This window comes from Phocoena sinus, chromosome 20 (assembly GCF_008692025.1).
Source record: "Phocoena sinus isolate mPhoSin1 chromosome 20, mPhoSin1.pri, whole genome shotgun sequence".
In the NCBI taxonomy this organism is placed as follows: domain Eukaryota; kingdom Metazoa; phylum Chordata; class Mammalia; order Artiodactyla; family Phocoenidae; genus Phocoena; species Phocoena sinus.
This window is the reverse complement of record NC_045782.1, coordinates 53,814,446-53,839,915: the sequence shown is the minus strand read 5'-3', so window position 1 is coordinate 53,839,915 and position 25,470 is coordinate 53,814,446. Positions and strand designations below refer to the sequence as shown.

Genomic DNA, 25,470 nt, shown 5'->3' with positions numbered 1-25,470 from the left:
GTGGGCACGGGGGAGACACTGTTTCCACTGCAGCATCCTCCAAGGGGCCACTGCTTCCCGGCTCTGTGCTCACATGCACGGGCCCGCAGACTCTGCAGCTCTTGAGTGTGTCCAGTTAAACAAACACTTTAATCTCAGGGTCTGGACACTGACCACAGATACCCCCCTCCCCTCCCCTCCTTGCCCCTGGAGTCTCCTGTATGAGATGGCAGTCACGGCTTCTGGGCTCACAGAACTCACATTTGAAAAAAATTTCCAGGGCCATGTTTCTCTGCCCTTCCCCCGAAACCTCTATTCTGTAGTCTCCAGCAATGGAGAAAGAGATGACACAGGATGGAACTAAAATGATTTAAGTATATGCAAGAACTTGTAAGTCACAAGGCCCTATAAAATGGAAGGCTTTTTTTTTTTTTTTTTTTGCGGTACGTGGGCCTCTCACCGCTGTGGCCTCTCCCGTTGCGGAGCACAGGCTCCGGACGCGCAGGCCCAGAGGCTGTGGCTCACGGGCCCAGCCGCTCCGCGGCATGTGGGATCTTCCCAGACCGGGGCACGAACCTGTGGCCCCTGCATCGGCAGGCGGACCCTCAACCACTGCGCCACCAGGGAAGCCCTGGAAGGCGTTTTTTGACTGTTGTTATGAGCAGCCCTTGAGTGCTCTCAGCGTACATTCTAGAGCAGCGGCTCCTTCAATAAAGAGGTGTTCTGAGGCTCAGAGTCCTGAGTTGAGGGGCAGAAGAGCCTGCAGCAGCCTTGGCATCACCGCCTGATGAGCCGGCTGGCTGACACTCGGGGCCATGATCCCCTCCTCTGAGACCTAGGGCCTTACCTTACAGGTCACTGAAAACGTAAAATTAGGGAATGGACTTGAAAGCCCTTTGGGGGCTATGAAAACGCAAAGCGTGAGCACCACAACTTCACCTGCCCAGATGCTGTTCACATAATCCTGGTCTTCGCTGTGACCAGGGTCATGGCGGGAGCTAATGTGATGACTCTTGAGGACAGGCTGCGGTGAGTGAGCCTCCTTAGGGCATATGGGACATGGAGAGTGGACACAAGGTCTGCCTTGCTTCTCCCCACCCGAGAGAGAGAGAAAACCCCACCCAGAGTGGGCGTGTCTATCCCTGGAGGGGTTCTGAAAATAGGAACCACGGGCTGAAGGTCAAGAGGTGAGTTTCTGGAGGCTTCTCCCAGCTCTGGGGGTGCAGCATTCAACCAGGTTGTTGGCGTTTCCAGAAGCTTCAGATTCACTTCCAGGCCAGAAGAAGTTGCTCTTGCCCGCAGGAGGACTGCTCTGAGCTCCACATCGGACCCGACCCTGGGCGTCTGGAGCACTTACCAGAAGGCTCTCCAGGTGGAGAATCCAGCCCCTCGCAGTGGGAGGCTGACAGCAAGGCCCTCCGGGAAATTCTGGATCCCAATTCCAATGGCTAAATTCCTGAAAGACCAAGAAGGCACGTGAAGGCGGATGTCCAGAACGGAGCGCCCACACAGACGGGGCCACTGCCCAATGCCCTCCTATGGTATCAGAGGCCCCAGTGCATCCCTGTGACAGGTGAGGGAAGGGGAAAGCTCAGGGCACGCGTGCAGGTGAACACAAGGAGGAAGGGGACACAGATCCTCCCCGCTTCACGCTGTCCTTGGTCCCTGGAGATGCTCCACGTTTACGGACCTTACAGCACGGCGGGGAGCACACAGACTGGGTGTTAGGATAACCCAAGTTCTGCCACTTAGCCGCACGACTCTGCACAAATCATCGAACTTCTACACCTCAGATCTTCGTATGTAACGTGCAGGGGGTCACGTGGGGGTACTAACTTCAACCATGAAGGACTGCTGTCACCCAGGGGCCTGATTTCATGCCTATGAAGTCCCTAGCACATATGAGGTGTTCAGCACTTTTGGGGTTCCATTCCGTTACGGCATAGAGATGGAGAGATCACGTTTTGTCCAGAAGCAACTTCAGAAATGGGACGAGGAAGTACGGATGCACACTCTGATGGAGACACAGATCTGGGGCTGGGCTGGGCTTCCCCACGGGCTGTCTGCATGCTGGTCTGGCACTGGCACTGGACTTCCTGGGGCCCCTGGGGAGCTCACGGTGACCCTCTGCCCTCCTGCCTCTGCAGGACACTTAGGGGCTGGGCTCTGTGAATTGGTCGCTTAGTCGGAGCCAAGCCTCGAGAGCCTGCCTTGCAGGCAAACCAGGTATTGGAGTACAAGGGAAGGAGAAACAGGAAGAGACGGGGACAAAAGCGATACATGACCCCCCAGGGAGGTCCCCAGGCGCGCACATAAATTAAGAACCCTCATTCCCCGCGCAGCAAACTACCATGACTGAACTGCACGTCCATTGGTAGAGGAAGGAAAGGGAAGATGGGAAGGAAACAGGGTCAGTCTGAAGGCAACAGGAAGGCAGTGTTAGGGTATCTCCCAAGACGAGATTCTACCTTGGCTGGACAGGTCCACGAGGACTCACCTGGTCACTAAGGATCTCAAGGGCATGACATGTGGCTGCCACTTGGCAAGCAATGCTGGAATGTGGCCTGAGGGAGTTGTGGATGGATTAGATAGAAAAGGGAAACTCCACTGTCACTTGGCTTTCCGGTCAATGTGCTCACGTCCGGCTACCTTGCTGCCAACAGGAATCCGCCCATCAGCTCTGGACAGCGGCCAGGGAGTGCTGTCGACCAGCAGCCAGCTCCACCCTGGCCTCCTTGCCCACTCACCTACCCCACGATCCTGGGACAGGGACACGCTTCCATTAGGCCACGGGCTCCTGCCCTACCTCTGGCAGAGAATACCTACGATAATCCCCAGCGTTTAGTATTTCATCTCCTTTTTGTTTGAGGGCCTGAAACTCAGCCTGTGTTTTCTTTTATTCCCCCAACTCACGCATGCATCCTTCATACGGGACTCATAGCTCCAGACACCTTGGGAGGAGGGAGCCTCCACCTGGGAGCTGCCAGGTCAAAGGAGACTCTTAGGAAGATCCTGACCCTTCCAGAATCTTGGACTTACATTTATCTTGCACGGGCTTCCTTTAATCAACCCTCATCCTGTCCCTTCTGGACAACTTCACGATGCTTCCCCTGAACATCCACCCACCAGCGCATCAAAGTGACGATGAGCATCTGAAAAATTATTATTAGTCTTTTGATAAAGGAACTGTTCTGGTGGCTTAGGGCTGACAGAGTCATTGAGCGTGGCCCCCCAAAGCCAGGCCAAACTCTTCATAAGATGAAGTGGGCAGACAGGAAGACACCCCACCTGGCACGTCCACAAAGGGCCCCTGGCGGTACCGCTCAGTGGGCGCTGACCTTCCCCCGCAAGGTTACTGGCATCCTTGCCTACGTTACCTAAGGCAGCTCTCTCCTTTTACTTCTTAGAGAGGAAGGGGTTCAGACATGCTCTGACCTCATCCCAGGAGCCAGAGGACAGCAAACAGGGCCAGTAAGTAAATATTTTAGGCTTTGCGGGCCATCGGGTCTCTGTTGCAACTATTCAGCTCTGTCACTGCAGTGGGAGAGCAGCCAATATGTAAAGAAAAGTGCATGGCTGAGTTCCAATAAAACTTTATTTATAAAAGCAGGTCGGGGGCTGGATTAGGCCCACGGGCTGCAGAGTTGGCAGACTCCTGCCCTAATGCCTGAGGGGTACAGAAAGATCCGACAAGACGGAACCACAACCCTGGGCCGTGAGCCCCCCGTACTGCCCCGAGGTCCTCGCCGCCTGGCACACAGTAAAGTTTGGGCTTTGCAGTTCGTCTTCTTGTGTTCGACTCCTGGGCCCATGATATGTTGGCGTGCTACCTTCCATTCCCCCTGCCGTGAAATTCAAAGAACAATACAACCCCCGGCATCCCAGGGTTGCCAGGGTGATGCCCTGGGATGGGCCCTCCAAAGCCCTTGGCACACAGGAGCTGGCGTGTCCTGAGAACCTAATCAGAGTCTACTGTGAGGTGGAGGTGAGCGTCATCACTAAGGTTCCAGTGTGAGCTGATGACAGGAGGGGTGACAGAGAATGGGACTGTAGGACAGTCAGGGTCAACAAGAGAACTGACTCAGCTTCAGGAAGCAGGGCTGGGCCAGGGTGGGGCTGACCCCTTTCCGGCTGGGAGGTCTTTCCAAGAACTCACAGGTCCCCTTTCCGAGACGGGCTGAGTACTTGCCGCCCCGAGTCAAGACTCATGCCCTTGCAAAGTCCTGTGTCAGACAGATCTGACTTTGGCCCACCTGTGCTCACATCCCCACCAGCACTGGTTCATTTGTTCTTGTTGACACTGCTGTGAGACATTTACACCCCTTGTAAGGTTGGACAGGCCAAGTGTACCTCCCTGGAGAGCCGCTGTGAACGTGAAGGTCTTTCTGATACCGGGCTTCCTGCGTGCTGCTGGCCGGTCGGCTCACGGGGCACAGAAACTCCCAGGAGCCCCGGACTCATGATTGCCCTGGGCGGGCATCCTTCCCCTGGTCACCTCCGGGGTCCATCCCCGCTGAGACCCAGGAAGTGCCCAGAGACGGATCCTCCCCTTGGCACAGAAGGGACATGAGCTGCTGGGAGGGCTTACGAGGCACTCTGATGAGCTTGGACTTGACTGTCCTGCTGCCTTTCTGAGTATGGACGTCCTCAGTGGATGACGAGCCTAGGGGGTCGCCCCTGGGTGACCCTTGAGATTTTGTCCAAGGCAGAAGTACCTCTGCCAGGTGAGGGCTGGGAGTGAACCTTGGCCCACACCTTCTCCACGGCAGCCCAGATCCGCCCCGATTTCACAGGAGACAACGAGAGTAGGAGAAATTAGACAGGGTCCAGAGAGAAATCTGGCTTGTGATTTTTAGGCAAAAGCTACTGTTCTGCTCCTTTGCTTTTTAAATAGGCAGATGTGCAAGGCGGTGAGGCCTGCTGGCCAGCTAGGCTTCCTCACTTTCTGAGTCCCTAACCATCACTCCCCAGCCAGTCTAAAGGGCAGGGTGAAAGGGTCGAGAGTGTCCTTTCTTGCCTCAGAAGGCCCGAGAACAAACACCTCTGTTGTCGGGGGTGGGGGGGTGGGGGAGGATGAGAGCCGGCCTCGGTGGGTGGGGCTGGGGGCTGGTTTGGGGATCAGAGTCAAGAGTCTCGCCTCTTCTCACCTGCTGGGTCCCGGGTCTAGGAATCCAACCCCAGCTTTGGGTCACTTTGTCCAGCCTTACTCAAGTTACAGGACCCTGCCAAGCGTGCTCCCACCAGCCCTGGGCAGGAATACAGCCTCTTCTAGAGGCTTCTGCTGTCACTTTCATAGCCCAAGCTGACCCTGAGCTCCTATTCCAGGAGTGGGGAGCCTTTGAAATATATTTCTGGTGATGGAGTGAACCTTAAGGGCGAATCCTTGCCAATGTTTCACTAGCCCCTGCCCTACCTTCTTGACCGACCCTCACAGCGGCGTCTTTCTCCTCCAAACCTTTTCACTATCTCTTCACTGCCCCCCAAATGGCTGAGCGGATACAACCAGCTCCTTGACTTTTTGCAAAGGTCCAAGGTTTCTTTCAACGAGGAAGGTCAAGGTGTCTGTCCAGGTCTTCCATCCCTCGTCTGACAGCACTGTACAGCTGATTCGCTGTCCAAAGCCATCGCCTGTCCCCCGTGTCCACAGGCAGGCACACGACTCGCCCCAGACCGAACCGGGAGGGAGCTGCCGCCCCGTGTCGCCAGTGAGTCAGAGGTGGGGTCCCCCGTTCAAAGTCCTTGCCATGACTTGGGACGGATGGCAGCCATCCGCTGGGCGGGCTCTGGAACCTCCTTGCATCCCGCCCAGGAGCCGCCATCCTGATAAGCAGCACAGAAACCCCATTCTTCTACGCCTGGTGAGCCACGTCCCCTGGGCCCTGCCCCCGCTCTGGCACGGGGCTGCCAGCCCAGCCAGGTGCCACACCCTCGGGATCCTGCCAGCCAGCCTTTCTCAGCAGGGCGTCGCCTCGCTGGGCGACCGTGGAATCTCTCCTGAGTGCACCTGGGCTCCTCCAGCCCACAGCAAGGGCTGGACTGCAGCTTCTCTGCCCTTCCCACCTTCGTATATGTCCCTTTTGCACACACACGCCAGTGCATCACGTTCCCTTGGCCTCCGTGTGCTCTGCATCTGTGGGGGTGACCCCACGGAAGGGTTCAGTCCCCTCCACACCCTCTATTCCGCTCTGCCACTTGCATCAGCTCAGGAAATCGAATGAAACCCCCTGGGTATTCCGATGAGCTGCGGCGCCAGGCAGCGTGCCTGCAGGTTTTAGGAGCGTGATGACCGCGCCGAGGACCACTGGCCCAAGAAGTTATCAGAGGGGTTGAGGATGAGGGCGGTGGCCACACCCACCTCCAACTCAGGAGCCCCTGCCCTGCTACCTGACACCCACCAAGGGAGCATCCCAGGGCCGGCCCCTGCTGGGAGCCGAGGACACCAGCGGCCACTTGTGACTGAGTCAGGTGGCCTGCAGACTAGGTTGGGGCGCTGGAGGGGATCCTGGGAAACCGCAGGAGCATCAAAGTGGAGGGTGACTGGGGACACGGGACATACCAACAAAAGTGACAGGGGGGTAACGCCCCGTGTGTCCAGGTGCGAAGCAGCAGCAGTGAGGCCGGGCTCAGGGTGGCAGGGCTGGTCCCTCGGAAGCCCGAGCTCAGAGCTGACTCAGGAGCGGGGGGGCCTAGACTGGCTGCCAGGGGTGGGCGCGCAGCCTCCACGGGCGCTGGGCGTGCAGGACGCTCCAGGCGCGCTCACCCCCTCCTGCAGCCCTACTGTGCTCCCCCCGTGGCCTCCACGCCTACGGACACCCTGCCCCTGCCGGCATCTCCAGGGCTCTCCCGTCCATCATTTACACTTGGGAAGGGAAAGCCCGAATGAGAGGCTTCTTTTCCAGGATGGGCTATGAAGATTCCAAACAGGATTCAGAAGCAACAGGAACAAAGACGCAGACGTAGAGGATGGACTTGAGGACACGGGGAGGGGGAAGGGGAAGCTGGGACGAAGTGAGAGAATGGCATGGACGTATATACACTATATACACTACCAAATGTACAGTAGGTAGCTAGTGGGAAGCAGCCGCATAGCACAGGGAGATCAGCTCGGTGCTTTGTGACCACCTAGAGGGGTGGGATAGGGAGGGTGGGAGGGAGGGAGACGCAAGAGGGAGGGGATATGGGGACATCTGTATACATACAGCTGATTCACTTTGTTATAAAGCAGAAACTAACACACCATTGTAGAGCAATTATACTCCAATAAAGATGTTTAAAAAAAAAAAAAAAAAAAAAAAAAGCAACAGGAAAAGCCCAAACCCTGGCCCTTCGGAAGACGCGAGGCCCCTGCCTCCTGGGTTTTGTTCTTTTGGGCAGGGGAGCAAAGACACCGTGACCAGTCCGGACCTCAGCAAGTCAGTGGCAGGGAGAGGGAAGTGGGAAGGAAGGGTTCTTTAAGAAAGAAACCACAGGCTGTCCCTGACAGGGTCCCTGCCCTTTGGTGACAAGTCAAGCTCCACGGTGACCTGCTCCCCAGGACTTAAGGGAGCAACAAGGGAGGGAATCCTGTGAGAAGGGCCGGGAAAGGCCAGGAAAGGCTTGTCTATGGGAGAACGGGGCCGGGGCGGGGGGTGGGTGGGGAGAGCAAGTGGAGGGGAAAGAGGGCAAGGAGGAGGGAGGGTTAAGGGCCAGGGGTCATGGGGCAGTGGTGGGGGGTGATGGCTCCTGGAGGCTGGGCTGCACGTGCAGGGGCTCTGGGTAGGTGAGCCCAGGGTCTGTCCAGAAGGGTTACCTCTGCAGAGGAGCTGGATTTGGCTTGGACTGTTCACACTTCTCTTTTCCTCTCCCTTAAGAACCTGAATTTTCTAGGAGGGGCAGACCCAGTCCAGCTGTTTTTAAAGTTCATTTCCTAGGAGTCTTTTTTTTTTTTTTTTTTTTTTTTTTTTAACATGCCAAGATGTAAGAGAGAATGGCAGGAAGGAAGAAGACAAAACCTCAACTCTCCTCTGACCCGGGGGAGGGGTGAGCAGCCACGTACCACCCCCACACACGCTGTCCACAGCGTAAGCAAATGTGTGGAAGTCAGGACTCTCTGACTGCAGTCTGAGTTTTGTGATGGTAACTGGGGTGCCCAACTGCCCCGGTTTCCTGGGACACTGGACGTTCGGTGTTGAAACGGGGGACGACTGGGGCCAACTGGGATGAGGTCGGTCATCCTTGGAAGCCCCCAGAAGCCTGCTGGGTGGCAGAAGCAAACTTGGGTGAGAATTTTAATTTGCCGCAGAGGACGTGCACACAATCTTGGAAGCTGAGCAGATGTTGTGTTGTTGTTGTCGTTTTTCACTATCCAACGCTTCTGATGGTCTAACGCACGTTCCAACCGCTCCTGGATCCCTCAGATACATCTCCCTCCAGCCCTCACCAGCCCCAAGAGGGTCAGGTCGGCCCACAATGAGTGTGGCCCTCTGTCTCCATGGCGGGGGCAGGAGAGGTTGGCCTCCCTGCAGTGACAAGCAGCAAGCACGCTGCTCTCCGTCTGGGGTAGGGACACAAGGGGACTGGTCAGCCTGCTTGGGGCTAGAAGGCAGCTGGAAACCCCGGGGCTGGGGGGACCTGGAGGGGGCAGGGAAGGCATGGGGCTCACCCCCAGGTACTGCCTCTCTGCAGACAGAATGGGCTGGGCCCACGGGGGGTGCCAAGGAGGCACAGGCGGGGCGGTGGGCGCTCACGCCCCAGTCTGGATGCAAGGGCGCAAGCCAGAGCCCCAGGGTGCCCCTCCACTGCCTCTCGTATTCCTTGTTCTCCCAGCCCGTGGGGGCAGATGGCCAGGGCCTCTGAGGTGCAATGCTGGTCCTCCGGGCTGCCAGCTTGGGCGGGGTGGTGCTACCCACCCTCACCTTCAGATACCAGTCTTCCCAAGAGGTGGGCGACAGGAAGGAAGGCCGTCCCAGTGGGCAGGTGCTTCTGCTTTTTCTAAGAGGCCTGACCCCCTTTCCCTCCAGGGGCTGCCTTCCCCGCTCCTGCCCCACCTCAGAGTTAAAAGTCACCCAGGCTACGGGGCCTTCCGAGTTCCCTTGTTCAGCACCTTCTTTGTTAGTAGACAACAAAAGCACAGAGAAGTTCAAGGTCTTTGCAGGCAGTGTCACTTGCCTGCATCCCTCGGTGCACCGCTGAGACCCGGCGCGTTGCGTCTGCTTTTACTCCTAAATCGGGCTCTTCTGCGGATGGGGGATGGTCTCTGTGAAACGCCGCCGGGCAGAGCTCACAGCCCAGAGTGGACGCTCCTTAAATGGCAGCTTGCGTGAAAACTGCCCGAGGCTCCTGAATGAGCCGGACACTCAGGCCCCTAGGTCCCCGCAGCCTGGTGGCCTTTCCGACCTCAGGCGAATTTCTCCTCCAACTCATGCTTCCCACCCTTCCAGATTCTGTGACCTCCGGGTCAGAACCAAGGCTGGCAATAGCAGCTGGCAGCCAGGGGGAACTCTCTTCTCAGGAGTGACCCCAGAATCCAGCACTGAGCCCCAGCCATGTGTGAGAGCTCACGCAGCACACGAAGATGTTGGGAAGGGCCCCCATCTTCAAGGGGTTTACAACCTAATAGCGGGTGAAGAAACCCACCTACGAATGACTGCAGGACAGCACAGAGCTTGCCAAAGGCCATAAGAGAAGCACAGAGCCTACAGGGAGGAAGGTGATCCGGGAATCCTTCCTGGAGAAGGTGGCACTCAAGATGGACTTTGAAGGGTGGGGAGCCTTTCGATAGCTAGAGAGAGATGGGGAGATGCTTCTGCTACAGGAAGAAGCGACGATGGAAGCAGCAGTGTGAGATGCTAGGGCAGGGCAGTCCAGGCCTGCCCTTGTCTCCCCTTCCCCAATTTAAAACCAACGCACGAACAAGAGCAGAAGATGCTTTGGAGTCAAAGCCCGTCTCTCCTTGGCGTCATCTCCTAAGAACCTTTCCTGTGCACAGCTGAGTCTCCCGGCTTTTCAGGACAAGTGCTAAATGCCCCAGCTCCACCCCAGGGGTCTCTGCAAGGCCAAGTATGAGGCTGCATCCCAGGAGTCTACACCCATCTTTGGAGACCGACCCCTGTGCTGAATGAGACCCTTGAAGGGGGTTCCCTTGAAATCCATGCCTTAGCCATATCCACTCAAGCCTTTCACTTAAGAATGTCTCCAGGGGACTTCCCTGGCGGCCCAGCAGTTAAGAAGCCGCGCTTCCACTGCAGGGGGCATGGGTTTGATCCCTGGTCGGGGAACTAAGATGCCACACAGCCAGGAAAAAAAAAAAAAGAATGTATGTCTCGGGCGGGCCTTGAGCTCGGGGAAAGCTTTCAGCGAGGGTCGGCAGCAGCACAAAGCCTGTGCTGGGAGCAGCACAGATCCCACTGCAACAACCTGCGGCGGAAACCAGCTTCTCTTTTGTTACCGCGCCCGTCAGAGAGAGACTAAGGTCCTCCGGCTGGAATAAGAGTGATGATAGTCATGTCTGCCGTTTACGGAGTGTGACTAAGTTTCAGGCGTGGTTGGAAGCATTTTACATGCAGCAACACGCCTCACCCCTCGCCACCACCTCCTAAGTCTTTCCTACCATCATTATCCCCATTTTACAGATGGGGAAAGTGATGCACAAGGTTCAGCGACTTGTCTCCAGGGCTACCCAGCTGGGAAGTGACAGAGGGTCCTCTTAACCGCTACTCTATAAGCCTCGGGTCCTCTGGGCCTCACACAGACCCATCAAAGCATCGTGGACACAGACGGTTACCTGGGCTCAAAGCCCCAGCAGAGAACCAGGTGCTGCCTCGTGCCTGCTGGACCAGTGAGCTGAGGCTCTGGCCCACTCTGGTAACCAGACAGGAGAGAAGGCCAGGTGGGGCAGATGTTAACAAGTGGCCTCCGGGGTTAATGGGGTCAGAACATCCTATCTACAGCAGGCTTCTTGACATTGCCACTGTTGACATTTTGGACCAGTTCATTCTTTGTTGTGAGGGCCTGTCTTGTGCATTGTAGGATGTCTAGCAGCATCCCTGGCCTCTACTCACTAGATGCCAGTAGCATCCCGCTGGCGGGGACAACCAAAAACATCTCCAGACATTGCAAGATGTCCCCTGGTTAAGAACAATTGACCCAGAGTAAGCAAGAGTTTAGGTGAGATATTTGCTTCCGCAGCAAATATCTGAACACGGGAAACTGCCCAGACTGAACGAGAAAAGCATCTGATCTTGTGCATCTTATCTGAGAATTTCTAGGCTCAGTGGAGTCGAGTTTTCTAGGGAGCTTAGCTCAAGCAAGACAGATTCCTGGGATTCAAGGTAAAAACAACAGCTGAGAGCCACCAGGCCTCTGCTCCCTTGTTCCAAAGGCAGTAGCTTCAGAAACCCAATGCTGCACAATTCTGGGAGCACACTGTGTTCTCGGTGAACGGCACCCCCTGGAGTTGTGCAGTGGGACATGCCTGCTGGAACCCCAAGCACAGCTTATGCTCAGCGTAGGGGTTAGTTCTGGGGTTGGAGGTGAGGCGTCCTGGGGAGGTGGTAGAGAGAGTCCTGGTTTTCTCTGAAAATTGGCAAGTGAGCGTCCTTGCAACCCGCAGCCTGGCTCTCCAGGCTACGTTCTCTGGCCGGCTGAGTGTGAAAGGAGCTTGGCGTACTCCTGACAAGACCTGCTTCACCTCGGCTTTCAGATCCTCCCATGAGCCATGAGCGTGTGTGTTCTTGCGTGGCAGGCCCTTACATACTGTTTTGATTGTTATCATCCTGCCATGAAAGGCCTGATTGTTCAGGCTCTGCGGTGACATCACCGGCTTCCCACTCGAGCAGCTTGCTGAGGTGTTTGACGAGCGTGTAGGTGGGAAGGGGCTGGGTGCTCCCCGCAGGGCTGCCCGGCCCCACCTGCTCAGTGGAGCTGGCTTAGCACGCAAGGGATCTTCCCCCACCCCTTCTTTCTGTTCTGGGAGGCTTACTGCCACGGGCTGGAAAGATGAGACGACCCATGGGTTCCCTTCAAGTCCGCCGCCCTCCCCAACGTGGGCGGGGAGCAGCCCCAGGAAGTCAAGCCACAAGGCAGGGTGGTGTCTGCGGGTGACTCAGGCCACCTCTGTGCACTTCTCCTTGTCAGAAAGCAGAGAAGCCTACAGACAGCTAGGGGATCTCTAGGTCCCCGAGGGATGCCCTGGGGACCTTGACCTGCTAAGTATCCCAGCAAGTAAGTCAAGCCTACGCACAGGCCAGGTGTGAGGCTGCCTTACGCGATGTGAAAAGCACCCAGGGGTACATACCCAAGAGCAATATGCTTATATGTTCACTCAAAGCCATGTACTAGGAGGTTCACAGTACAGCCCTATCCATAATGGCCCCAAACTGGCCATGAAGCAAATGCCCGTCCAAGACAGAATCAATCAATACATTGTGTTCCGTTCCCACGATGGAATACGGTGTACAGCAGTGAGAATAAACAATCTCCAGTGCCATGCTACAGCACGAAGCATCTTAGAGACAGAATTTTGACTGAAAGAAGCTAGACGCAAAACAGTAAAATGCTCTGTGATTCTATTTACAGAAAGTCTCTAAACAGGCAAAACTAAGCTGTGCTTTCTCATCCGTGAATTGATATGAGGTGCCGGTGGCCGAGAGCAACGATTTTTTGGGTTAATTCTCCCTAATATACTTGGAACTTTATTTTATTATTATTATTTTTCAGCCATCTGCTCCAAGAGAGAACCAAGAAAAGTCCATTTGTATACAAATCACTAACCCTGCTAGAAAATAAACCCAGCGTGGTATACTCAATCAGCAATAATTAAACTTTAACTTTGTTTATAGTAAGGTCAAGAAATATCACTCTTGGGACTTCCCTGGTGGCACAGTGGTTAAGAATCCACCCGCCAATGCAGGGGACACAGGTTCGAGCCCTGGTCCGGGAAGATCCCACATGCTGCGGAGCAACTAAGCCCGTGCGCCACAACTACTGAGCCCACTTGCCACAACTACTGAAGCCCACACGCCTAGAGCCCGTGCTCCGCAACAAGAGAAGCCACCGCAATGAGAAGCCTGCGCACTGCAACGAAGACCCAACGCGGCCAAACAAAAGTAATAAAGAAATTTTTTTTAATCTATTTAAAAAAAAAGAAATATCACTCTTATTTTAAAAACAACGCATTTGAGCAAAATATAGGGACTCTAGAATAAAGGCAGGAATTCAAGTCCTGGGTGGGGGTCAGACTTTTGGGAAGAGCATAACCTCCTTTTAATAAAGATGTTTCACCGAGGCTGAATGTACGTGCAGAGAAGAGCACACATTGTAAGTGGCCAGCTGGATGTCTTTTCAGAAACTCGCTGAATTTCATGAAACGCACACCCAGATCAAGAAACGGGACAGTACCAGCACCCAGGAGCCCCTGAGCCCTGGGCTTCCCGCTCCGCGCTGGCCTGGCCCCAAGAGGAGTCATGACCCTCACCTCTAACCCGCGAAGCTCGGTGCTGCCTGCTTTTGAACTTCACATCAGGAGTTTAGGCGGCCGTATAAGACCCCAGTCGACGGTGTTCTGGGGCTTTGGACACAAGGGCTTTGCACTCTCATCTCCCGTGAATGTGGCATGTCGGTAGTCGCCTTAGGCCGTAGGCTTGGGCCTCTGTACAGGCGCACCTCGTTTTCCGGTGCTTCGCAGATATTGTGCTTTTTTAAAAGATTAAAGGTTGGTGGCGACCCTGCACCGAGCAAGTCTATCGCGTCGTTTTCCCAACAGCATTTGCTCACTTTCTTTGTGTCTCATTTTGGCAATTCTCGCAACTGTTTCAAACTTTTTCATGGTTACTACATTTGGCATGGTGATCTGTATGTAACATCTTGGATGCTACCACTGTAATTTTTTGTTTTACATTTTTTTAATTCAAGTGTGCACACTGTTTTCTTAGACATCCTGCTATCACACAACTAACAGACTGGAAGCAGAGAGTAAACGTCACTTTGACACGCACTGGGAACCCCCCAAAATTCGCGTGACTTGCTTTGTGGCAGGGGTCTGGTGTCTCTGAGGTGTGCCTCTATAGGGTGTTTCCTCAGGATACCGAAGTTCGTCCCTCTGCTCTCCTAGTCGCTGAACCCTGCAGTCAAGTCCAGATCAACGTTTTAGGGGAGGGCTTGGGACTAAAACATTTCTTTCTCCAGCACACGAAATACCATTGCAAACCACTAAAACATTTTCCAGCATTTTGGCACTGTCTTCTAAAGGGCGTTTTCAAGTGCCTTTATGAGCATTTATTACTACTTTCACTTAGGAGGTTTAAGTTCATTCTCCATTTTGTACACGTAGGAATCAAGGCCTGGAAAGGGTGAGCGATAAGCCTGAGAACATAGCCTGGGTCGCTGAAGGCGGGGAAACGGTGCTGGACTCCAAGCCCTTTCCCACACCTCCTCTCTCAGGGAGTAACAGTAAACGTGGCCAGGGAGCCAGGTGGGACCCCCCACCACCACCATCTCCTCCCTGGTTTGCAGGGACAGGCTCCTAACTGGGCTCCCTGCTTCTCCCCTTGCCCCTAGAGTCTATTCTCTGCTACGTCTGCTACGTCCGCATATGGTGCTTCTCTGCTCAGAACACTGCCCCGGCTGCATATTGAACTCGGAGGCAGAGCCCAGGTCCTTCCCATGGCCTTGGTGACCCACGTGCTCCCGCCCTCCGTTCCTCCCTGGCCTCTTTGGGTGCACTCTTCCCCTGGTTCCTTCTACTCCAGCTTCTGGCCTCCATTCCCTTCCTCAAATGTGCTTGGCTACTCCCACCTCAGGGGACGCTTCTACTGGAACATTCCGTCTCAGACATTTGTGCCTCACTGCTTCACCTTTTTTAAGACTGAGCCGGGGGCTTCCCTGGTGGCGCAGTGCTTAAGAATCCGCCTGCCAATGCAGGGGACACGGGTTCGTGCCCCGGTCCGGGAAGATCCCACGTGCCGTGGAGCAACTAAGCCAGTGTGCCACAACTACTGAGCCCGCGAGCCACAACTACTGAAGCCCGTGTGCCCGTGCTCCGCAACGAGGGAAGCCATTGCAACGAGAAGCCCGCGCACGTCAGTGAACAGTAGCCCCCGCTCGCTGCAACTAGAGAAGGCCTGCGCACAGCAACGAAGACCCAACGCGGCCAAAAAAAAAAAAAAAAACAAGACTGAGCCGTATGACTTTTCCAAGGCTGGGTCATAACAGACACTACAGCTTCCGTCTATCTCTCTGGACCATTAGCTCTGGGGGAAGCCAGCTACCATGTTGTGAGGACCCTCAAGCAACCCACGGGACAAGGAGCTGAGGCCTCCTGCCAGTAGCCGTGCGGGGGCACCACCTTGGGGAAGCGGATCTTCCAGCCCCCGTCCAGCCTTCAGACGACTGCAGCCCTGGCTGGCCTCTTGACTGAAGCCTCAAGGGACACCCTGAGCAGGGACCACTCAGCAGAGCCGCTCTCGAATTCCTAACCCACACACAAAAAAAGTGAGATAATGTTAACTGGGTTGAGCCGATGGTCTTTGAGCTACTCTGTTATACGGTAATACATAACTAAGACAGTCACCTTCTTGGTGAGATCCACCCTCACCCCCTTCTCTAAAATGTAAACCACCCAGCACTGCCATGCCCCCTTAACTCTAGTCTATGTTTCTTTTTGTTCTTTTTTGGTCAGCAACTCTTACCTTCTAACCTACTGTATAACGTACTCATGTTTTATGTCACCCTCCCATCTGACCTGGCATCAGAACAAGCTAGGAATCTTTGTCTGTTCCCCGATGTGTCCTGAGCACCTAGAAGAGTGCCAGATGCGCACAGCGATGAAACAGACCTACGTACAGACACAGGCCCGTGAATTCTAGCAAAGGTTGAGGTCTCGTCGGCTCCCAGATGCAGGCAGGCAGGCAGGCAGCAGTGAGCATGTCACGACTCCCTGGACCTTGGTGTCTTCGGCTGTACAGGAAGGAGGTCACACTGGGCGACCCACAAGCCCTTTTCCAGACCCTAAGCTTTGTGGCTCCCACACGACAACGGCCTTGTGGGTTGTCCAGAGTCCAGGGGCTGCAGAGGCCAGAGCTCATCTTCCCGTCTGTGCTCATCTGGACGGCACAAACTGATCATGCCAAGAGGAAAACTCCGAAACGGCTGCTCAGCGAAAACTGCGGCACAGGCCACACGAGAGGGGCTGAAAGGCTTCTTTCTTTTGCAGCCGCGAAACAGGCTTCTGGACACGATCTCAGAAGCTGAATGCTCCGTGGCTGAGTAACATTCTCTCAATAGCCTTCGAGGGCAGTCGCTGTCACACTGCCTTCTCTGCCTGGCTCCCGGGCCATTTCCCGCCCCCTACTCCCTTGTTCAGACCGAACTATACCTTCAGTTATCCTCGGGGGCCGTGCACCAAGTTCAAAGCTGAACACCACCTGCCCCTCCGCCGGCCCCTCCTCCTCCAGGGAAAGTAACTGAACCGCAAGCTTAATGCAAACTGAACAAGGAGCTTTGAGCCCTGGTGGGGAATCACCGGCTGTTTGCATGTAGTTAGAACGTGCTTGACCCTCCATCCCTCCATCCTTCCGTGGCCCGGAAGAGATTACTCTCCGTTAACATGCAGTCAGTCTGACAGCCAGCCTGGGCTCCCAGGACAAAGAGGGATGATAGTCCTTTGCACATGAAAGGAGTTTCAGGGGCTCGGAACTCCCTGCTAGCTCTTCAGCAGCGCAGGGAGGGGAAAAGCAGGCAGGGAAACGTGGGGCTCTCTACACCTACAATTTCACAGCTGGTGACGTCAACGGCCTGATGGCCAGGACAACCTGGGACACAGGAAGACTCAGGTTTGCAACAGGGAGTCTTTGGGTCAATGTCCTGCGAACAAGGGGGACGAATGCAGAAGACCTTGGGGTTGGGGTGTCTGGTCATCCTTCAGCATCCTTCTTTAGACTTCTCTTAAAAGTACAGGAACAGGGCTTCCCTGATGGTGCAGTGGTTGAGAGTCTGCCTGCCGATGCAGGGGACACGGGTTCGTGCCCCGGTCCGGGAGGATCCCACGTGCCGTGGAGAGGCTGGGCCCGCGAGCTGTGGCCGCTGAGCCTGCGCGTCCGGAGCTTGTGCTCCGCAGCAGGAGAGGCCGCAGCAGTGAGAGGCCTGCGTACCGCATTTAAAAAAAAAAAAAAAAAGTACAGGAACACGGGAAGTTACAGCCCTGAAGCCCAGCCCTGAACCCTTGCCCTCAAACAACAGCACAACCTCAAGACTCAGAACATCGACGTCGGTGTTACCACTTTCTACTCTGAACCCTACCAGCACTGTGCCCACAGCCCCCTGCCCCTGGGTGCAGACTGGGCCTGAGGAAAACCAGGTGAGATGCTGGAAAGAAATCTGAAGAAAGAGAAATCTTTTTCGTCCTTGTGCTGTGTATTTCTGGGGTGCTTTCTAGCTAGCTGGAGACTCAGAGCTTCACCACTGGGAAAGGTCTCTGTTTTCTTGGCTTCTCAGCATGGATAATCGTCAGCTGGAAGGTTCCACGCCTGCTGCTTTGCACGTGCTACTGGTGACACCAAGATGGTGGATGAAGCAGCCACCGCGAATCAGAGCCACTTCCTTTAGAAATGCCTGGTGGTGACTGCAGAGGGGCCTGGCTAACAGCAACCACAGCCAGGGCACCACTGTGACTTACTAAGTACTGTTCAGGCATCCTTTGGGTTTACCCTGGCAATGACCCGATGAAGGAAGTGCTATCAACCCATTTTATAGATGAAGAAACTGAGGCTTAGAGAGCTAAATATCTCTCCCAAGTTCACCAGCCCATAGGTGCACAGATAAAATTCCAGTTCAGGTCTGCTGATTCCAGAGCTCAAAGGCTTCACCCATGTGTCCTATGCAGCCCACCACACTCTGCACACAGGGCAGAGCGACAGTGGATCTTCCAGTTTACGGCGGAGGCGGGGGGTAGCCTGTGATTATGAGCAATATTTCGTATCATGAAGCCATCTATTACCAATATTCCACTGCAGGGTGGGACCTAGCACAAACATTGAAAAAGATCCCTGTTTGTTTAACATATGAATGCTGCTTAATGATCTTAAAAAGACGTTCCCCGGTGTTTTCAAAGGAATGGCTGGCTTCTGACACGTGTCTGGTGTCCTTTTCTCTCTGGACCAAGTCAGTAACTGCAAAGAATTCCTTGGCTATTATATGTAGATCTTAATGGTTCAGTGGGGGGGAAAGTGCGCGCATGTGTGTGTGTGTGTGTGTGTGTGTGTGTGTGTGTGTGTACAAGTGTGTTCATCCATCTATAGAAAGAACAACAGTTTCACACACACACACACAAACGTAAAGAAGAGCCCCTCCCCCCCCACCACATACATGAAAAACGTGTCAGTCATCAACAGGCCACCATGCTCCCTTCTGTAGCTACGGCAGACATGTTCAACCACCCAAACGCCTCCTGTGCCTTCCAGGCTCCCCTGTGACAAGACATCCCAGGAACAGCTTCAATGCCGACAGGCTGGGCACATGCCTATGAGGCCGAGGAAACTGGCAGAGAACCCAGGTCTCCAGCCATTGCTCTCTGAGTGCTATCAGTGAGTGACGACCCCAGCAGGGGCCCCATGTCTCCTGGGATCCTAGAGCCGGGCCTCCCCAGGCCTCATCACTCCCGCCAACCTTAACAGTGTTTGCCACGCCCACGACTCTTGCACAATTACTTGCTTTAAGTCAACTCCCTTTCTTTTCTTCAAATTTATTTTCAAGTAAAATTGTAAGACTGCTGCAAGTGGAAGAAACCATTATTTGCCTGGCACAGAAAGTAACTGTAAAGGCACACATGTTGAAAGCAAATCATAAATGGTGGGTCGAATGGAAGCAACCTAAGTGCCCATCGACAGGTGAATGGATAAAGAAGATGTGGCACATGTATACAATGGAATATTACTCAGCCACAAAAAGAAACGAAATTGAGTTATTTGTAGTGAGGTGGATGGACTTATCGAGTCTGTCATACGGAGTGAAGTAAGTCAGAAAGAGAAAAACAAATACCGTATGCTAACACATATATATGCAATCTTAAAAAAAAAAGGTTATGAAGAACCTAGGGGCAGGACAGGAATAAAGACACAGATGTAGAGAATGGACTTGAGGACATGGCGGGGGGAAGGGGAAGCTGGGACGAAGTGAGAGAGTGGCACCGACATATATACACTACCAAACGTAAAACAGATAGCTAGTGGGAAGCAGCCGCATAGCACAGGGAGATCAGCTCGGTGCTTTGTGACCACCTAGAGGGGTGGGATAGGAAGGGTGGGAGGGAGACGCAAGAGGGAGGGGATATGGGGATATATGTCTACATATAGCTGATTCACTTTGTTATACAGCAGACACTAACACACAATTGTAAAGCAATTATACGCCAATAAAGATGTTTAAAAAAAAAAAAAAGAAATGGTGGGTCGATGTGGATGTGATGGAAACCTAGACACTGGTGGGTGGTCCAGGGAGGGACCCCAGCCCCTTGCCACCTTCTAAAGTAAAATCTCCGATAGGTGTCTTCAACAGAAATTCCAGATAATTTGGGGGGGTGGGGTAGGGAGAAGATTCCCAGTGCACATGGTGTCTGTAGCCTGGATGATCACATTGTTCCAATATGGTGCCTGGGAGGCAGATGAAATTAGTCAACATGCTGAAAATTCTGCAAATGGAGCCTGGTACACAGTAAGTGCTCAATAAATGCTCACTGCTTTTCATCATCTACAGTGTGCAGAGAAGAGGTAACAGAGCAGGCCTGAGACTGCTCTCCTCCTTAGAAAGACCTGTTTGCAAGGCTGGCACTTGGCTGGCATCTCAGAACTTGAATGGTAAACTCTTCCCTCCACTGATAGAAAACTCTCCCTAAATGATAAGAGCGTTCACTGCACCTAAGCTGTTTGTGCAAATCATATTGTTTATGCCGAGCGCCTGCTTTCCTTCCAGGAGCTTGGTGGTAGGCGGAGGGCACTGCGTGACCAGCCCCCAATAGAATCTCTGGGCTCTGAGCCTCTAATGAGCTTCCCAGAAGGACAATAACTTGCACGTACTGTCACAATTCACGGAAATAAGCACATCCTGGGTGACTCTATAGGGAAGGGACTTGGGGACGCTTGTGCCTGGCTTCCTCCAGACCTTGCCCCGTGTGCCTTTCCGTGTTGCAGATTCTGCCGTGTATCCTTTCACTCTAATACATCTCAGCTGTGAGCGCGACGATGTGTTGAGTGCTGTGAGTCCTCGTAGTGAATCGCCAAATCTGGGGGTGGGCTTGGGGACCCCCAGCACAAGAAGCAGCATGGCGGGACCTAAGGGAAGCTGCTCACAGAACCCGCCACAGCCCAGGGTCGTGGGTGGAAGGCAGCCAGGGTTCCCGACTCCGTGGATTGGAAGTGTGGCCTCAAGAGGAGGGAGGGCCAGTGGGCTGGAAGAGGGTTGGTGCATAAACCCGAGGGCCAGAGGTCATAATGGGACCATAGGAACCAGCAATAGAGGCCAAATGGAGACGGTGCCAGGTGCCAGGTGGGCCCTGCCACATCATGGTGGACGCTGCAAGGAGAAAGGGCGGCATCCGACCAGATGCCTCTCCCCTCGGCCAAGTCATGGGGGACACTGGGAACTCGGATCTCCTCTAGGGAAAAGGAGGAAAGGGAGGGGGAATCTCCAACTGACTGTGTTTATATCCTGAGCTGAGCAAGTTTAAGAGTAGAAGTGACAGGGCTGTCTTTAAAAGGCATGTGTTTACCAGTCAGGGCAAATGAGGGCTCGGCGCAGGGATCCCAGGGTGTGGGGTTGGTGGTCCTTACACCTGGGCGTGCATCAGAATCACCTGGAGGGTTTGTTAAAACAGACAGCTGGGCCCACGCCCGGAGCATCCCGGAGACTGGGGTGGGTTCCGAGAATTTACTGTTTTAATGAGTTCCCAGGTGACACCCATGCTGCCAGGAGATGCACACTTTGAGAACCACTGATACAGAGACACACAGTTACATGTCCCACGTCCGAATTGTCTCTGAGAGAGGGGAACCTGAGGAACAGGTCTCTGTAGCTTCGGAGAAGGAAGAATTACCTGCCCCCAAACTGTATAAGCAACGCTAGGCAATGAGAGCTTCAGGAGTCTACCCCACGGGCAGCTGCTGGGCCCACGTGGGGCGGCTGGGCTCATCAAGTAAGGCTGTCTGGGCAGAGCTCTGGGGAAGGGGAGCTGTGGCTGGTTCCAGAGCCTTCTACGAAGCTGCACATGGCGACCCTGTCTCAGGGACCCTTCACCAGGCGTAGACGTGCACGGGATGCCCCAGCCAAAGTCAGAGTCCAGGCAGGACCCTCTTCACAGCGGGCAGGGTCCTGGCCCTGCTGCGGGATCCTCCCACCACAAGGGCACGAGTTCTCCACTCCAGAAAAGGCTGCAGGCATCTGGGAGAGCGACTTTTCCCCGCTATTTGCGTAGACCAAGGAGGCGACTTGGCCTCCCGGGGAACACTGGTCATGTCTGGACACATTCTTGGTTGTCACATCTGGAGACAGGTGACTGACATTGAATGTGGAGAAGCCGGGGATGCTGGCACACATCCTACGACACCCACCCCTGTTGCAGAGAAGTATCTGCTTCAAGATATCAACGGCGTTGAGAGGCTGAGAAAGCCCGCCCGAAACCCTGCACCCAGCGGGCTCTCAGACAGGATGCACAGCATCAGTGGAGAGTGGTGATGTTGGGAAAATGAAGCTAGAAGGGCCCCGCTCGGTTTCCAGAGTCTAGCTGTGCCGAGAGGGTCTCCAGAACACAGTGTAGCACAGGGTCACAGCACATCATGTGAGGGGCGGAAGGAAGGAAGGAGGCCCACAAAAGGCCTTTCCTCTGCCACCAAGGCCACGGCCGTGGCCACATCACCACCTCCAGGCCCAGCGAGGCCCATCGCATTCTCAGTTTAGCCTGAATCCCTAGCTTAATCCAGCTGCTTCTCCCCTGATGCATCTCAGAAAGAGTCAGTCACGTTCATCAACCAACAGCCCATGAACAGAAGAGGAGGGGCCAAATTTCAACGGCATTCAGGGAATAAAAACATTTATACCTTTTTGGCGCTCCCAGCACATTTTCCGATAAAACTGTGTTACATATGGCAGGTTGGGTGCCCACTGAGCTCACAAAAGCCCATGTAACAGGATTTAAATACTTTACGGCTTACATAAAGCTTGTGGGGGAGTTCAGGACCTGAATCACCACCTATAACCTGTGTGTTTGTTTGTTTGTTTTTCCTATCGGAAAATGCCTTCCCTCTGAACAGTGGGAAGGAAACAAGAGGGCACTAAGGAAATGAGTATGAAACGGAAAGGGGGAGACTGGAGGAATGGCCCTGGGCCGTGAAACTCCCGAGGAGAGAATTCCTGTGCCACTGGTGTGACGAGAATGAAGTGATTCGGCGGTGGATTGATCTGTGGGTAACTGCTGAGTTCCTATTCTCTCTCAGACGCAACGCTGGGGATGCAACAAAGAACAGAGCTTGCCAACACGGAAGGGGCAATAACTCCCAGGGGATCCTGTTCTGCAGGGAAGGGCAGGAGCTATTGGAACAAGAAGGACGGCCACGCCAGACCTCGGGTTCTTGAATATTCCTTAAGGGAAGCTGGCCAGGCACGAAGACGAAGACCACGCGAGGCAACGGCCAGCCTGCGCGAGCCCGGTGGCCGGAAGCTGCCGGAGATGCTGGTGGTGACTGGAGGAGGGAGCAAGGGGACGATAGCCTGATGCGAGGCCAGCTTGGAGGACGCAGTAAGGATTTCTTTTCTTAATTGTAGTAAACTTCACGTAGCATGAAATTTACCATCTCAACATCTTTAAGTGTACAATTCAGTGGCATTTCGTACATTCACGATACGGTGCAACCATCACCGCTCTCTAGTTCCAGAACATTTCATTGCCCCAAAAGGAACCCGGTACCCACTGGCCACCATTTTCCATCCCCTTCTCCCCCCAGCCCCTGGCAACCACGAATCTGCTTTCTGTCTCTGGGGGTTTTCCAACTCTGGACTGCATATAAATGGAATCACACAAGATGTGGCCTTTTGTGGGTGGCTTATTTCACCTGTCACAATGTTTTCAAAGTTCATCTGTATTAAATTCTGTGCCGGTGCTTCATTCCTGTTTATGGCTGAGTCAACATTTTATTGTGTGGATCGACCACATTTTGTTCACCCATTCATCCATGGCTGGACACGTGGGTGGCTTCTAACCTTTGGGCCATTGTGAACAGTGCTGCTGTGAACATGGGTGTGTACACGTTTTTGTTGGAACACCTGTCTCAGTCATTTGGGGTAGAAAACAGGAGCGGAATTGCTGAGCCGGATGTTAGGGATTTGGTGCTTGTCTGAGGAGCAGCTGGAGACTTTGAAGTAACAGCCACAGGATCAGAACGGTGCTTTTGAGCCTTCGCTATGCTGGCATGGGTAGAGGGTCGGTGGAGGCAGGAGTGGCCGGCGGGGGGATGGTAGTTCAGGTGACAGAGGTCAGACGAGAGTGGCAGGGGCAGGAGAGAAGTGACAGGTCCCATCCTCCTCGTTCTGCCATCCCCTCCTGCTCTTCCCATCATAGCTTTGGACATCTAGCCTCAGGTGAGAAAGAACCATTTTCCCCTGAAACTACCAGTGGGTCAATAGCGGAGCCTACTGTAGGCAACACAGATGTGTCAAGCTGATTTTGAACTTCTTCCCAGCTGGACTCTGAGAAACTCACTGGCCCCCCAAAAGCTTTACATGACCTTTTTATCTTTTGGCCAAGCCGTGTGGCTTGCGGCATCTCAGTTCCCCAAACAGGGGTTGAACCCGGGCCACGGCAGTGAAAGTGCCAAGTCCTAACCACTAGCCCACCAGGGAATTCCCTACGTGGTCTTTTTTAAAGCTAAGAGTCCCCATTACTATGTCTGGAGGAATCTTCGTATCCAGACCATTGCCTGTAACCTGGCCATGCAGCTCAACTCCCCACCTCCGGTCCCGAGGTGACTTCCACCCTAAGGGGATGCTGTTTATTGAAATGGAGTCTCTGCTATCTCCGCATCAACCCTCTTATTTATATAACTGCTTGACTTACGAGTCAATCTCCAGCGCAGGATAAAAGTTCAAGTCTGAATAAGTTAAGACCTATAGCATTACCTTGAGGCACCACTTCTTTAAAACAAAAACAAAATGAAAACGGTCCACTGGCACCTCGTCCCTCTGCAGGGGACCAGCCTCTAGGAGAGGACCTCTTGCCCGGAGTCTTTACAAGGAGCTATTTCCATTCCTGTTCTACAATTGAGGGCGGTCCAGGAAGGTGCGGGCACTAGACCCTCGGACTGAAAATATGTCACGTGGCCAAGTATCTTCTGAAGAAGGCTTTGCTTCCTGCAAAATCTTCTGGGTGCCTCCAACATGCTACTTCCCCACAAGCAACTGTGGTTAGCAGAAGACCTATTCAAGACCTTCCCATGTAGCTAGCTCTCAACAGGTGGAAGGAAGGAGAGATGAGCAACTGAATGGAGAGAACAGACACTCCCATAGAACAGAGAAGAAAGACAGCCAATGCCATGATCACTTTGGACTTGCTACTGCATTTCCTAGAGGCTGATTTGGATGACAGAGAGGACAGAATTGGGTCAGCAGGGGATTTCACACCCCACACTTGACCTATAACAGCTCCTGCTGAGAGGCAAAGGGGCGACCTGGTAGAAAACTCCATGTAGGTAACCACAGAGCCGGGAAACCAAAGCCAGACATGGTAGTGGAGGATGGGTTCCCCAGAGAGTCCAGAGTCCCTGCGATGCCATCGCCTGCATTTCCCTGGAGATGACTGAGCCCAGGCTTCCTCTCAGAGGTCTGGCAGCTTGGGGCCCAGCTTGTGGGCTGGAGGCCGTGCCCAGGCTCGTGGGACAGGCAGACAATTTACGAGCGAGGTGACACATCATAAAAGTGAGCAGTAAATGCTAAGAAGCCGACAAGGCAGGACAGATGGCCTTTCTCTCTGACCAGGGAGGCCAATGGAGCCACCACCCTGGGTTGGGGCGGGCCGGACAGCCAGCCCTGACAACAGTGACCAAGAATAACTCATGGGACTTTCCTCCAGACCCTACAAAGCTACTGTAAACCTGGACTTCTGCAGCCTGGGGCCCCTGTGGCTTGAATTTGTCAGCACGTGGGTTGTCCCAGGCCCCTGAGAGTTTTGGTGAAACGTCAAGCTCATGGGTGACAGCTGTGTCACCCCATGGCCTCTGACTCCAGCTGACCCAATTCAGGATGGGCCAAGCAAGGGATAGAAACAGTGCTGAGCAGGAAAATGATCTTCTATGAAACTTCGCTGAACAGACACTCATCTAGTTGACAGAAATGCCCAGAGCGCATCCTAAGTGCCACGTTCCACGCTCTCATGAAGAGCGGGGGCAGACAGGTGGAGAATTTCAGAACAGGACCTAACTTAGAAAGGGTGCTTAGAGATGGACTCTTGGAAAAGGCGAAAGTGAAACTGGGATCTGA

At 54.1% G+C, this 25,470-nt stretch overlaps 1 protein-coding gene across 19 annotated transcripts in view; it reads right to left on the bottom strand.

The window, feature by feature from the left end:
- SLC39A11 (solute carrier family 39 member 11) overlaps nt 1–25,470 on the bottom strand; it is a 431,349-nt gene that overhangs the window by 4,349 nt on the left and 401,530 nt on the right. For 18 of the 19 annotated variants that reach the window (XM_032618000.1, XM_032618004.1, XM_032618009.1 and 15 more), the window contains one exon: nt 1,337–1,435. The exons of the other annotated variant lie outside the window; for it this stretch is intronic. In XM_032618000.1, coding sequence (XP_032473891.1) covers nt 1,337–1,435 — 99 coding nt within the window. The remainder of the gene's footprint in view (nt 1–1,336; nt 1,436–25,470) is intronic. 19 annotated transcript variants of the gene reach the window in all.